General features: G+C 39.3%; 1 protein-coding gene across 1 annotated transcript in view; it reads right to left on the reverse strand.

Moving 5' to 3' along the window:
• Window positions 1–15,844, reverse strand: part of OTOF (otoferlin) — a 177,442-nt gene that overhangs the window by 13,073 nt on the left and 148,525 nt on the right. The window contains exons 32-39 of the mRNA XM_070947052.1: window positions 12,214–12,243; window positions 10,697–10,825; window positions 9,873–9,939; window positions 7,376–7,533; window positions 4,353–4,487; window positions 3,336–3,473; window positions 1,584–1,711; window positions 1,051–1,221 (exon numbers count right to left, since the gene is read on the reverse strand). Coding sequence (XP_070803153.1) covers window positions 1,051–1,221; window positions 1,584–1,711; window positions 3,336–3,473; window positions 4,353–4,487; window positions 7,376–7,533; window positions 9,873–9,939; window positions 10,697–10,825; window positions 12,214–12,243 — 956 coding nt within the window. The remainder of the gene's footprint in view (window positions 1–1,050; window positions 1,222–1,583; window positions 1,712–3,335; window positions 3,474–4,352; window positions 4,488–7,375; window positions 7,534–9,872; window positions 9,940–10,696; window positions 10,826–12,213; window positions 12,244–15,844) is intronic.

The raw sequence follows: 15,844 nt of genomic DNA on the forward strand, positions 1-15,844 counted from the left end.
TGTTGGATTAATATGACTAACAGTATGACTTGATGAAAAGAACTTCCTTTATTCCTAAAAATGTTATATGTTTGTTTCTTAAAATACTCAAATTCATATGGTAGACTGATCAACAAGACTTCCTAAGACATAGGCAGGTTTGAAAGTCAAAGATATGATTTATATCTTCCCAAAGAGATAGGCATTTTCTTATTAAAAGATAGTTTTAGTTTAGTTTAGTTTTATTTGATTTGTATACCGCCCTACTCCCAAAGGACTCAGGGCGGTGAACAGCCACAGGATAAAAAACATAAATACAAAATTTAAAACTGAATAAAATCGAATTAAACAATTTGGCCGAAGACAGATTTAAAACACCCCAATAAATTAAAAACGAATTAAAATTTATGTTTTAAAAAGGGAAAAAAGGGAAACAGTTAGGCCAGGCCAGCCTGATGGAATAAAAAGGTCTTGAGAGCGTGGTGGAAGGTGCGTAGATCCGGGATCCTCCGTATCTCCGGGGGGGAGCTCATTCCAGATAGTAGGTGCCCCCACAGAGAAGGCTCTCCCCCTGGGGGCCGCCAGTCAACATTGTTTGGCCAACGGCACCCAGAGGATCCCCTCTCTATGAGAGCGTACTGGCCAGTGGGAGGTTACTGGTGGCAGCAGGCGGTCTCGTAAGTAACCAGGTCCTAAGCCATGGAGCGCTCTAATGGTGGTAACCAAGACCTTGAAGCGCACACGGAAGACCACCGGGAGCCAGTGCAGCTCGCGCAGGAGAGGTGTTACATGGGAACGCCATGTCGCTCCCATAATCACCTGCGCGGCCGCACTCTGTGCCAGTTGGAGCCTCCAGGTGCACCTCAAGGGGAGCCCCATGTAGAGACCATTGCAGTAGTCCAGGCGGGAAGTGACGAGGGCATGAGTGACCGTGCGTAAGGAGTCCCGATCCAGAAAGGTAGCTCCATAACTTGGGTGAGAAAGGGCTGGCTTTTGAGAGTATCATTAGAATATTATTTTAACATTAACATTTTAACATTTTAAAATAAGGAGAAGGTTAACAATTCTTACAGAGCATAATTCCAAGAAATGCCACATGTTGCTCTATGCTTGCTGTAATACCGGTTCTCCAGATCTATCTTTGTCTCACCAATCAGATCATCCGAGCCCACCAAGTCCCAATCATAAATAGCCACCGTCAACATGGATTCCATGGGGAATGTAGCCTCAATGTCAAAGGATCTATATGGGAGGAAACAGGAACAACGGCAAATGGGATCAACTTTTCCATGAAATGGAGAGTCTTATGCAGAAAGCTAAAAGACATCCTTTGGCTATTTTGAAGAAAATTTGTTCCTGAGGTATGTTTATGGCTAAAATGAGCAAGAAAATATAGAACTAAAAACGAAAACTTGGAGAATTCAGGGCTGCACTAAAGTTAGTTCATTAAACCCATACTATTGTATATGTGCTCCTATTTTTCATGGTAGCATCTAGTAACTTGTTTTTTTAAGTACACAAATAACATCTAAATGCCTTAACTGGCTTCCATGTAATCCTGTAGTATTTCACACTCATTCTGATTCACCAGGGGCGTCTCTTACTTTCCAAAGACTGGGTTCAGCTGTTTAGAGATGTAATTCTCCTTGTCTTTGATATCTGTCTTTCCCAGTTTGATAGCAACATAAGGGTCAGCTTTGCCATTGATGTCAGCAGGATGCAAATCAGTAGCCTGGAAGGGAAATCAACCAACAATCAAAAGAAAAAGACTTTTAAGTGGTGGTACTTCCTGTATGGCAGGACTCCCCAAAATGGTCAATATTAACCCTCAAGGGTTGATGGGACTATCCATTACTGTCGTTGTTGTTATTTGTAGTATTTATTAAATCAGTATTTATCTAATTATATTCATACAATAAAAGGTTGTAGATTAATGAACAATCTGAAACTTCATGAGGGAGCCGATAAGCTGAAAAGTTTGGGGTACCTTGCTCCAGTGGTGAAATTCAAATTTTTTTTACTACCGGTTCTGTGGGTGTGGCTTGGTGGGCATGGTGTGGCTTGGTGGGTGTGGCTTGGTGGACATGGCAGGGAAAGGATACTGCAAAATCCCCATTCCCACCCCACTCTGGGACCAGCCAGAGGCAGTATTTGCCGGTTCTCCGAACTACTCAAAATTTCCGCTATTGGTTCTCCAGAACCTGTCAGAACCTGCTGGATTTCACCCCTGCCTTACTTTAAAGGAACTTTTCTCAGAAAGTTTCACCTAGTACTTTTAATGTTACAAAAAGCCCTTTTTTAAGTCTCTCAAACATATTAAATTTAGAGTTTTTAAAACCTAATTGCTTTACTGCTATTTTTAATTGTGATTTTATGCTGTTTTCATTATTCAGGATAATTGCTGGTCCTGATTTTCATGTTACTGCTTTAATAATACATTTTCACTGTTTGGTTTTTGGTTGATCTAGAAATTAAATCAAGTGTTATGTTGACAAAGCAATTCTGATAGGGACACAAGGAATTCTTCTATCTTTTTGGCTGGCCAGTTAGATGGAGTACTTTGGGTTTCTTAAGAAGTATAGAAGTTAGGAGACAGAGGCCTAGAAAAAGTGAGTGCTGGGAAAGGAAAATCCTTAGCAGTCAAACATACCAGACTTTAGGGCACATCTGTTCTAGAACCGGAACTTCAAAATTTTGCCACCAATTAGAATACCTCTCTTTAGCTGGCCCAATAACCAATAACATGAACCCCACTGAGTGAGCAAACGTGTATAGGGGCCAGCAAAATTGCATACATTTATTACTCCTAAGTCCTAATAGCATACATTTATTAGTCCTAAGGTGAATAGCACTGCCTGGGGCTCTTTTTCTTAATTTCCTTCTTCTCTCTACCGGCCCCCCACTCACCCCAAGCTTATAAAATTTGTTCCTAATTATTCAGGGGAAGGCATAGCAACAAATCATTTTTCCTAAAATCTGGGGAGTCAGTACTCAATTAGAAAGATGAAACCAAGGCTGAGACTTTCTAGATAACACATGGAAGTCCAAACAGAGGTGGACGGCACATGAATTAACAACCGGTTCTCCCAGCACCGAAACTGAGCTTTCTGCACGTGCGCTTTGCTTGCACGAATGCACGCGGCTTAAAAAACACAGCTAAATAGGACGGCATAGCAACCGGGGCAGGTGGGCCAGGCCATCTGCAGGTCGCAACTACCGGTTCGCCTGAACTGGTCTGAACTGGCAGCAGCCCACCAGTGAATCCAAACCTTCAGAAGAGGAAAAGTTCAGGGCTCAGAGCTGGAATGGATATGAGTACAAAACAACCTTGAAAGATGTATCTCATCTGTTCTCACCCTCACAATGTAGACCCGGACCAATACATTGATGGGATCATTGTTTGGAATTCCTTGGAACATGCCAAAAGTAGGGTCGTATCCAGCCTCCTTGGTGATATCATCAGGAAGAGGCACTTTATAAACACACAGGGATCCCTGGGAATGAGAAGACATAATTTTAGCTCAATTAAAAATCCATCTAGGTTTTGGCAGAGAAGGCAATAAGTTACTAAGTTTGCTTTTCCCATCTTCTGGCAACAACAGCACCAGAGCTGTGACACAACAGCCCCAGTGTCTTCTGACACTTTCAAGTTTAAACAATGTACTGGAATAAAAGTTTTTGTGGCTCTCATGGAATGAGTGAAAATTACATCACACTTGGGAATATTTTAAACTAAAAAAAAAGATAAAATGTAATAAATAAGTAATTTATAAAAACGTACGATTTCCACAGGAGAGCTGTATTTAAGGAGACGTTATTTTTTCAGCTGTTGGAATGGTGACAAAATATTTACCTACTCAGCAAAGTAGCGAAAAAAAATTATTCCTTAGTGCTGAACTGGCGTCATGACAATGAGCACATATTGCGTATTTTGTTCTTGCAATCTGCAAATGCTCTGATGCAAGTTTGACTGATGGGGGTGCTGAGAATGATTAGAGCAATTCCAAACAATTCTTTCATTGGCCTTTTTTCTCCTAGTGTAGACAAGAGAAATCACGCTTTTCTCTGCCCCAAAGCAAATGTGAGAAGGGATGCAATGTGTATATATCGGAGAAGAAATAACATTTCAAAGACTTGTTATCTCCTTTAATTTGGATTAACGTTCCTGATTTATCTATCTGTCTTTTCACTCATTAATCTTCCTAAATCCCCTTTATCTTTCTTTTAAAACAAGACCAGTTTAACTGAACACATTCTCTGCTCAAATCAAAAGAGGAGTAAAATCAGATCCTTTCTTTGCCTCTCTGGTTTGCCAATTAGTCTACCAGGATTAATGAAATTGGAAGTAAATATAAGTGGAATTTCACGCTCACTTTGAATCTTCCCACAATGCGATCTTCATCTGCAGAATTGTCGTCATCATCTCCAATCTTCCCACGAAGGAGGTTAAAAGTATGCAGCCAGTCCTCAAAATTATCAAATTCTGTCTCCAGTTCTTTGGGATACACCTAAGATAGTATGGAGCAAATAACATAATTTGGGCCTCTGGCTATTATGATCATATATAGAATAGAATAGAATAGAATAGAATAGAATAGAATAGAATAGAATAGAATAGAATTATTTTTTTATTGGCCAAGTGTGATTGGACACACAAGGAATTTGTCTTGGTGCATATGCTCTCAGTGCATATAAAATAAAAGATATGTTCATCAAGAATCATAAGGTACAACACTTAATGATAGTCATAGGTTACAAATAAGCAATCAGGAAACAATATCAATATAAATTGTAAGGATGCAAGCAACAAAGTTACAGTCATACAGCCATAAGTCATATTTTATATTTATACAGTCATATTTTGACTTATTCAGAAGCAATAGTACTTATTGGTCAAAATTAAGATATTTTGCTAATGCAGGAGGCATGATGCACAGACATGCATCATGTCAGCTTCAAAATGTGGTCCTTGATCCTTTTTATATATATAAAAAAGGAGAACATCTGTAAGCATACAATAATAGGCAGGAACAGAACCACCTAAATTGATGAGATCTCTTTTCCCTATTTCTTTTCCAGTTTTTTCGCCAGTATGAAAGTCAAAAATATTTTTATCATCATTTATGATGCAAAATATAATTGTTGTCACAAGTTTTATTTCATTTCATTTGTATCTTCTTTTCTCCCATTCTCATCATGATGAACAGCACCTACACAATACAGAATTCCACTATGATACTGCAGGGGTGTGTGTGTGTATTTTATTTTGTAGAAACACACTTCCTCATAAATAAAATAAAAGAATAGTGAAGCAAAGAATGTGAAAAGCTTTTAAAATGAGGTCATCTTATTTAATCATTGCAATAGAGATACACTGACAATCTATATTCAATTTGGTAGCCTTTAGATGTATTTATAATTGTTGTAATCTTCAACCAGCATGACCTCTCAGAACATCTGGAAAAGAAGCCTGAAAGGAAGTGAAGAAATGGATGAACAAAAGGAACTGCAACCAATTTTGTATATGATTGAAATCTCCCCCGAACTGAGATAGGTGGGAGGTTAGTTTGACATTCTTTTTCTTCAGAATTTCTGACTGGAATGGTAGAAGACTCCTCTCTCTACCTAATGGCAGTCTTATCTCTCTTAAAATATCTTGTTCCAAGAGGACATTCAAAGAAAAAAAATATGTTGTCTCTTAGCCTGTCAAAACTAAGTATCACAAGGAAATATTACGGTACATAATAGACTTTTCCTTTATCTTTCAATTTTAGGCCAAGAATTAACTTGTGTTGTTTGATTATATTTTTATCCTTGTAAGTGCAATTGATGGTACTTTTGAGTGCAGTAATTCTAATAACACCAAGTCATGTACTGTTTTCATTTTAAGAACATGGCCATGTACTCTGGAATTCAAAAAGGTAGGCAGGAATATAAACAGCAATGAGCAATCCAGAGGTTCCCAATGTTGCCATATTGAATGATACATGAAGAAATTTTATGGGAAATGCCTTCTCCTGAGCCACTTAGCTCAGTGCTGTCTGCACTGACTCATAGCAAGTCTCCAAGTTTTCAGAAGAAGGCCTTTCTCAACTAATAAAGGAGAGTAACTGTAGCTCAGGGTTGAAATAAAGGGTTCTTGGTGCTCTCCAGTGGTGAAATGTAAAATTTGTTACTACCAGTTCTGTGGGCTTGGCTTGCTGAGGGTGGGGGTGGGAAGTATAATGTGACTGGGTGGGCGTGGCCAACTTTTTTAAAAAAAACTTTTAAAACCATTTTTTCTACAACCTCTTCGGCTGAAGAGGTTGTAAAAAAAATGCTTTTAAAAGCCTCTGATGATCCCAGCTGAGTTGCCTGATTGGCAGGGGCTTTTAAAAAGCATTTTTTTGTAGAAAATTTTGTAGGTTGTAGAAAAAATGTTTTTAAAAGAAAAAAAAAAGCCTCTGACGATCAGGCAACTCAGCTGGGAGCTTCGCGATCATCAGAGGCTGCTTTTTTTTTTTTACTTTTAAAAGCATTTTTTCATCCAAAGAGGTTGTAGAAAAAATGCTTTTAAAAATAATTTTAAAAAGCCTCTGATGATTGCGCGGCTCAGCTGGGCATGTGGGGGGGGCAGGGATTTTTGCTGCCGGTTCTCGGAACCATCTGCCTCCATCGCTACCGGATCGGATGATCTGGTCCGAACCGGGAGCATTTCACCCCTGGTGCTCTCTGAGCTTGGTTATTTTCTTGCAGATGTTTCATTACTCAAAATTGGTAACAACTGGTGACTAGTCATGTATGTCACTAGCACTGATAATGTTACCAATTTTGGATAATGAAACATCTGCAAGAAAACAACCAAGCACAGAGAACGCCAAGGACCTCTCTTTCTCAACTCTCTGGAGATGGAAAGAGATAGTTTTTTTAATCCTTTAGAATGTGCATTAGGGCTGGCCAGCCCTACAAGTGGAATATTATGAGCATCTTAAAGCACTCCACTTTATACTTAATGACATTCTGCAAACCACATGGCATAAATTCTGGCCCTGCTCCCTTTGGTGATGGTGTAGCATCACAGGCACGTGCTTTATAGAGCAAAGGGATTATAAAAGAACCACTGATGAAGTCCATGATAAGAGGTGCCCATCCACTGTGCATGCACTACTACATTTCAGCACACTTTGCCTGCTAATTGTTAATTATTCTGATTAGAGGCCGGATTTCATTTGGGAAACTGGCCTCTCCCAGAACACACGAGCTGAATTCTGAATGATGCTTCACTTTGGATTCTTGTAGAGTTCCCTTTCATTTTAAAAAGACTTGAACCAAAAAAAAAATAAAATACAAAACTAAAACATTACAGTTGAATGAAATGCTTTTCATTTCATTAGGATTAGGAATGGGAAGAGCTCACCTTCATTTCGTCAATCTTTTGCTTGTTCTTCCTTTCAGGGGCATCAGGCTGCGGCTGCTGCTGTTTTTTCTTCTTGTCCTCTTTGGATAATTTGACTTTGTCTTTGGTCTTTCCTTGGGCTTTTGAGCCTTTCATAGGAGACTCATCAAGTCTCATTTCTGAGCTCACAGAGAAGAGCAGCAGATATGGATGGCAAGAATAAGATGTTTGTGGTAGGGAAGGCATGAGATAAAAAAACAAAAACAAAAAATCAGCATGCATGAAAGCTGACAGAAAAATTAGCTAGTAAAAAATAAAGCTTGCAATACTGATCTAGCTTCCAACCCTGAAATAATCATGCAAGCAAAGCACCTTGTGCTGGTTATGAATATTCAGTATATTCTGGGGGCCTTGTGGTTTCTTATTGGACAGATATTTCATTACCTGAACTGATAAGTATCATAAATAATTGAGTTGAAGTGAATGGATTTACAGAGGTAGAAAATGCAAGAATCAGAACCAAATCAAGAGAAAAGGAGTCTGAGTGGCATAGGAGGCTAATGCCTCCTTACTAAGGCAGCATTTAACATCCAGCTGCCTGCAATTACTGCGAGTTCAATTCTCCCCAGGCTCAAGGTCGACTCAGCCTTCCATCCTTTCTAAGGTAGGTAAATTGAGGACCCAGTTTATGGGGGCAATAAGCTGACTTTGTAAAAATATACAAAAGTATGAAGGCTATTGCTTAACACACTGTAAGCCGCCCTGAGTCTCCGGAGAAGGGCGGCATATAAATCAAAAAATAAAAATAATAAAAAATAAAAAAGATACCATAGCTGACACCCCCTTTAGGTAAGAATAACAAGGTGTTGGCATCATCAGCTGTTGCTTTACTTGCAATTAACACAATTACCCTATGACACTCTGCCACAAGTGGCAATGGGGAAGAATCATCAGAAACCTGTGGCCTAGTAAACTAGATTGCTTCTGTTCAATGGCCACACCTCAAAGCAGTGGTGGGTTTCAACATTTTTTACTACCGGTTCTGTAGGTGTGGCTTGGTGGGCGTGGCAGGGGAAGTTTACTGCAAAATCCCCATTTCCTCCTGATTAGCTGGGACTTGGGAGACAGAGAATAGATGGGGGCAGGGCCAGTCAGAGGTGGTATTTACCGGTTCTCTGAACTACTAAAATTTCTGCTACTGGTTCTCCAGAACTGGTCAGAACCTGCTGAAACCCACCTCTGCCTCAAAGCATTGCTGACCTAGTAGGAAGGGATAAGCAATGAAGTCACATGGATGTGTTTAACTACAGTATTCATGCTTTCATTTCTACCATTTCTGCCTTTTTTTCCCCTTTGCTTTGCCTTTGCCTTTCTTTCCCATGAAATATAGTGAGCCCAAGATATATAAAGCCTGGTTCTGCTTTTGCTCATAGACATTCAGGAAAGAACTAAAGCTTTGAGGAGTCCAATATATACTGTATTATTATTTGCATCCATGCATATAAAATTATGTTCTATCAGCCGTGGTCGCACAGTGGTTAGAATGCAGTACTGCAGGCTACTTCTGCTGGCTATCGGCTGCCTGCAATTTGGCAATTCAAATCTCACCAGGCTCAAGGTTGGCTCAGCCTTCCATCCTTCCGAGGTTGGTAAAATGAAGACCCAGATTGTTGGAGGCAATATGCTGACTTTGTAAACTGCTTAGAGAGGGCAGTAAAAGCACCGTGCTTTTAGTGCTATTGATAGCGCCGCGTACTATCTTCATAGTGATCTGGTTACTTTAGAGAGCCAGGTTTTGGTCACAACAACAGATTAAGAGGGAGATTTGGAATGGCAAATGGCTGTTATGAAAAAAGTATGGTTGTTATATGGAGGGAAGGATACTTTTTCATATTTTCTACTAATTTAAGCAGTGTTATTCTATAAACTCCCATGAGCTCCCATATACTCCTCAGAGCAGAGGTGGGTTTCAGCAGGTTTTGACCAGTTCTGGAGAACCGGTAGCGGAAATTTTGAGTAGTTCGGAAAACTGGTAGTAAAAATTCTGACTGGCCCCGCCCACATCTATTCTCTGCCTCCCAAGTCCCAGCTGATCAGGAGGAAATGGGAATTTTGTAGTATCCTTTCCCTGGAGTGGGGAGGGAATGGAGTTTTTACAGTATCCTTCCTCTGCCATGCCCACCAAGCCATGCCCACAGAAACGGTAGTAAAATTTTTTGAAACCTGCCACTGCCTCAGAGGAAATCCTCATAAGGCTATTGTCCTTCTGTACAGTTTCTTGTGTACTTACTTTAGCACCATATATCATTCTCAATATAGGGACTTGCTAAATATTACTATGCATTGGTCTTTAATTGTTCTGTAACAGACAATCAATCAACAGGTGAGATGCTTCCTTATTAAAGAGCTGCAGTGAAAAGAATGTTTTTCCTGCTTATTGTTAGGGTTTTCTTTGTAAGGGACGAATCCCAAGATCTCCTCTCCTGTTTCTTTGTCTTCCTACTTTTCAAAGATTTACCTTCAGTGTTGTCCATCTCTTCTTTCTCCTCGGCTTCTGCTGCAGCTGCCTCTTGCTGCTGAAGTAGCTAGAAAAATGAAGGTTAGCCAATGGGGTGGTTAAATGTAGCATAATTTCTCTTTCAACACATGGAGCGTAATCATTTATCAGATTACAGAAATATAGAGAAAGGTGAATTCAAATGCAATACTTCCTATGGCATGACAAAAATCATGTCATCTCCAGTCTTGGAGAGACCTATGTTTACCCTTTAACTGGAAGGCTCAGAACAATGACTAATACAATGGAACTCCCAAAAGTGCTTTTTCAAAAGGCAACTGGATTTTTGTTTTTCCTTGAAGACGTTTTGCTTCTCATGCAAGAAGCTTCTTTAGTTCATAGGCAGTACAATAATACTATAAAGATTCAGATATTTCTTCAGAATGTAGGCTATGAAATCTGGAGGAAAGGGACATAATGCAGTAATTTTCTTTCCTAAGGAAAGAATAGTAGAAACATACCATAATCAATCTAATCTAAAAAAAAAAAAAGACTGCTTTGGGATTGCTTTTAACAATGCCTTAAAATAAATAAATTTGGAAAGGCTAAGTAAAGGCTCATTATCAGGAATATGGAGGTGGATTAATTTGTATGTTTTGTCCATGAAAAATGTGAGACTGGATCTCACATAGCCTTTCATCTCAGTAGGATAATATTGCCAGATGAATTACTAGATACTTCTGAACTCTTCTTTCTCTGATGTCTAAAAGAGTTCAGGGCCTACAGGCCATATACTAAATGAGAACATTCTGAATATCTGTCCTGCTTGCCAGTGCATTGCCCACCTTCATAGTTTCAATGGAAGCAAAATATTTGGACCACCAGTCTAGCATGCTCTCATCAGGCTCCTCATCCTCAATTTCTTCTGCATTTCCTTTCTTCTTCTTCTTCTTTTTCTCCTTCTCTTCTTCTGACTGTAGGATAGTAGAAAAGAAGTGAGAGATAGTTATGAAATAGTTATGAAAGCAAAGCTGGCTGAGGAACTCTGGGAGTTGAAGTCCACAAGTCTTAAAGTTGCCAAGGTTGGAGACCCCTGCTCTATACAATAGCTGAGCAACTTTGGCTGGTGGGTCACAGGTAGCATTCCTGGTGCCTTTGTAGAAGTCCCCAGCAGCAGTGTTTTGTGCATCCTTAATTTTCTTTTTGTAAAATAGGAGAATTATACTGATTCACCCAACACATGTATTTTATGGAAGTTCTGTACCTTCTCCAAACAGAAATTATAGCCCCTCTGGCTTCAGGGTGCTAGAATATGCTAAGAACTAACTTATTTTTTGAATGGATCAATGTATTCTGCAAATCCAGAAAATTGATTAATTGATTAACTAGCTTAGGCATTTTGTGTGACTCAGTCAATAAATCTGGGGTGGACTTTTTCAGAAAATGGATAAATGGTGAATGTACTGATTGAAAAGAGCTGTATATAGATGGGGAGAAGGGAATTATATTACGTACCTTGGAAGAGGGAAAAGGGGCATTAAGTATGTTTGTAAAGAAGATTGGAAGTTACTTCTTTAAGTATTTCTTTTTTTTTTCTCAATTTCTACTGTTTCCATCATTTTTAGCTTTATCTTTTTCCTTCATTTTAATTTGTTCATGTTCATCATGTAACTTTGCAAAAATATTATTTAATTAAAAATTATACACATGCACATATGTACATATACATATATGTATACATACACATACACATATACATATACATATACATATACATATACATATACATATACATATACATATACATATACATATATACCCATATACAGTAGTATACATATAGATACAAACCTACATATAAAAAGGAATTTGGGCCATGGCAGCAGACACTGCAATAAATCAGTTTATTTTTAACTGATTTATTGCCGTACCTGCTGCCATGGCCCAAAATCATTTTTATATTTGTGTTTATTTCTATATATATCTATATCTCCCCAACATCTTTTCATTACACTAAAGCTGCAATTTATGATATAAGTTGAGAATTCCAAGTCTCTGTGTGTGTGTGTGTGTGTTTGTGTGTGCATTGCACAATAGCTATCAATTTGAGATTTTTCTGTGTGTATGTGTTTGTGTGTGTGTGTATAAGAGCAAAGGACCTCGGGCAAAAACTTCCCCCAAATCTTCAGGAAGCCTAGTAAGTATCTATCAGTCTCAAATATTCACTTGTCTATTCTCATTATATATAGGCCTTCCAAGAATGGAGCAGCTTACTCCCTGAATTTAAGAAGATCTATAAATTGTTTCCAGATGCCAGAGAAGATATTTTAGTAGGACACATAGAAGCACAGCTGTCACTTACCATGTCCACCTTCACAACAGCATCGGAATTCTGTCATCAGAGAAAGGAATGGGGAAAAACAAGGGAGAGTTAATACAATGAAGGAGAGTTCTTGCTCTCTGCAGTTCACCTACTTGGACATGGGGTACAGCATCTCTGAGCAATGGAGGAAGCCCAAGCACATAAGTGATATCAAACAAAAAAGGAAGGTAACACACAGCCCAAATCAATGGAAGGAATGTTACAGATGGATGAAGAAGCTTAGGGTGCTGTTCTATCCAGATTTTTTTTTTTTACTAGGTCTCTAATTCATACATGCAGAATAACTAATGGCAAATTGATTTTATTTTTATGCTTTATGTAGGATCATCAATTCACAAATTTTTTATAGCATGTATAGGCAAACACTGAACCACAGATTCCCTGAAACTCTTTACCACTTGTTCTTCAGGTTCCTTGAATAGTCTTCTCCATCTGATGCCCTTCAGATGTTTTGGAACAACAGCAATTCTTCTTACAGTGACTAGGAATTCATAGAGTTCTGGCTTCAACACATCTGGAGGTCATCTGGTTGGGGAAAGGTATCCTGCCCCTCCCCCACCCCTCTATTTTCTTGTCATCCAGCTGTTCATCCTCCCCTGGGCAAAACATGCCAAACTCAAAAACACTCTGGCAGGAAGACACTCATTTTGAAAGTATGTACTGTTTCAATGCTTGCCAAAACGTTCGATTTGAAAAGCATAAAGCAAGCACTCTTTCCCAGTATGACTTTGAAGAAGGCTCCCAAGGGGTAATATAGAAATCAAAGGTCATTCTGGGGGATGGGAAGATCTGTATTGCACAAAAGTCTTGCAAGGGGATTTAATGTTCACGAAAGTGAAAAAGAAAAAAAGAAGTTCCTCTGGTAAAGGAAATCATAAACTAGGAAAGCATGTGGAGATGATCTATACATCATACTAAATATGTCAGGACTAAACAGAATACACACCCTTCCCTAAATACCAGAATAAAATTGGCTTGTCAATACCCCCCCCCCCCATTTCATGTACTACATTTGTTTAAAAAAAAAAATGAGCCTCTTTACTAATAGGTAACCAGGAAGATCAGGCATTTCCAAGGGTAATAAATGTTCTTTAAATATAATTCATGCCCACATAACAATTCGATTTAAAAAAAATACCTTTGGAGAAGCCAAAGTGTTATAAATCAATGAAGGGGAAGCACCTAACTTTTTTGGCCCGATATACTCATTTATCATTTTGAGAACATATTGTGGGAATGCTTGCAAAGAGGCTGCTGAGATGATGGGCTTAACCAACCTGCATTCTCAAACCAAGAAGCTCAATCATACTTACTGGACTTGGTTTTTTTCTAGATAGGTAGACTTTTCCAAACAATATCCCATACACAGCCATCCAATATGCGTTTAGCCCTATAGATTTCACCTGGCTAGGAAGCTCCTTTGATGGCTGGCACATCAGTTACTACTTGCTCAGAAAGCCAATCGTTTTGAGTCCCTGACGCGAATAGCAAAAAGGAGAAAAACTCAGAGAGGAAATCATTTGCTTCCATCAATTAAAAAGAATTTGCTATGCTTCAAGGCACAATCAGAAGAATCTAAATTGTTTCAGACAGAGTGGTGCAGGAACTGGGTCTCAAAGTTTCATTGGCCGCTATAATTAAGATGCTTTTTGTCTTGTGGATCAGACCTAGTCCGACTTTCTTCAATTAATCTTGAGATAGATTAATGAGATTATACAAAAGCAATCTTCTGAATGCTTTACCCGTCTTTCCAGATTTCTTCTCTGAAATGGAGCTTCCCACACTTTCAGTCCAGTTCCCAAGATGTGAGAACATGCATTTGTATTCTGCTTTTAAACTGAATGCAACAAACAACAAGTTTTTTTTCATATATTCCTCTGACTAGACTCTATGGAGCATGGAAGCTTTGAGCTCTTACTTTTGCTTCATTTTCAGCTGCCAGGTAAACAAGACTAACTGGAGTCTCCATAAATCCTTTTATTCCCAGCACTGCTTGTACAGAATTATAGAATAACAGAGTGGGAAGGGACCCTGGAAATCTTCTAGTCCAACCCCCTGCCTAAGCAGGAGACTCTATACCATTTCAGAGAAATGGTTGTCCAAACTCTTCTTGAAAACCTCCAATGATGGAGCATCTACAGCTTCTGGAGGGAAGCTATTCCACTGACAGTTCTAACTGTCAGGAAATTTTTCCTTAGTTCTATGTTGGATATCTCTTTGTTAAGCTTCCATCCATTACTTCTTGTCTTGCCATCAGGTGCTTTGGAGAATAGCTTGACTCCTTCTCCTTTGTGACAGCCCCTTAAATAATTGATCACTGCTATCATGTCTCCCCTAGTCCTTCTTTTCATTAATCTAGATCAGGGCTGTCAAACCCGTGTCATCAAGGCATCATCATGTGACGTTTTGGGACTTTCCTCCCCTTTGCTAAACTGAATGTGGGTGTGGCCAGCGTGTGACGCATCCGGCCTGCAGGTCACAAGTTTGATAGCCCTGATCTAGATATACCTAATCCCTGCAACCATTCTTTATATGTTTGGGTCTCCGGTCCACTAAACATCTTTGTTGTTCTTCTCTGTACTCTTTTTAGAATCTCAACATCTTTTTTATATTGTGGCAACCAAAACTGGATGCAGAATTCCTAGTGTGGTCTTACCAAGGCAGTATAAAGCGGTACTAACTCTTCACATGGTCTTGATACTATCCTTCTGTTGATGCGTTGATGTATTTGGAAATGGATTGCTAAATTTCCCAACGAAGATCATTAATATTTACTACATATTTGCTTTTGTTATTCATCTTAAAATAAAAACAAAAACACCACCCCTCAGTCCCAAATTGTACATACTAAATTTAAATGGGGTTTGTTATTAAACATATTTTAAATGGAATTGGAACATTTTATGTGTCATTACTGGATCTCAATTCATCAGAATACACCTTTTGGTCTGTGGTGGATACACAGTATATTTGGAGATATTCTTGAGTCATGTTTCTGGAGCACATCTGGTAACAGTTCTGAGTTCAAAATAGCAGGTTCAATTGTTCAAAGCTCTAAATAAAAATCTTTGTGTTTTGAAATTTGGTCTGAACATTTTGTTCTATGTTGTTTTGAGAGTTCTAATGTTCCCTGATTGAACTGTGTTGTTTAATTAACCCCCACTTCCCAATAAGCGAGGGATGGAGTGAAGTGCAGATGAGGAGATGTGGTTAAGTACATGTACAGAAATATCCCTTTGACACAGGTGGCACACGGAGCCATATCTGTGGGCATGTGAGCATTGCCCTAGCTCAGCTCCAGTGTGCCTGTGTGTGCCATCCAGCTGATTTTCAGGCCTCTGGGAAGGTGGGGGAGGCTGTTTTCATCCTCCCCAGGCTCCAAGAAAGACTCTGGAGCCTGGGGAGGGCGAAAAATGGGCCTACCGGGCCCACCAGTAACGTTTTTGCCGTTGCGTGCCAAAAGCGGGGGGAGCACGGGTGGGTGGGTGTTGCGCACACATGTGCAGGGGGCATCGAATTGTGGGCACAGGTGCACGCAACCCCTTCACACACTCCCCCCACTTTTGGCACATGATGGCAAAAAGGTTAGCCATCACTGCCCTATCATATG

The sequence above is a fragment of the Pituophis catenifer genome, unplaced genomic scaffold (assembly GCF_029215685.1).
Source record: "Pituophis catenifer annectens isolate HBS135680 unplaced genomic scaffold, rPitCat1.0.hap2 SCAF_1, whole genome shotgun sequence".
NCBI lineage: Eukaryota > Metazoa > Chordata > Lepidosauria > Squamata > Colubridae > Pituophis > Pituophis catenifer.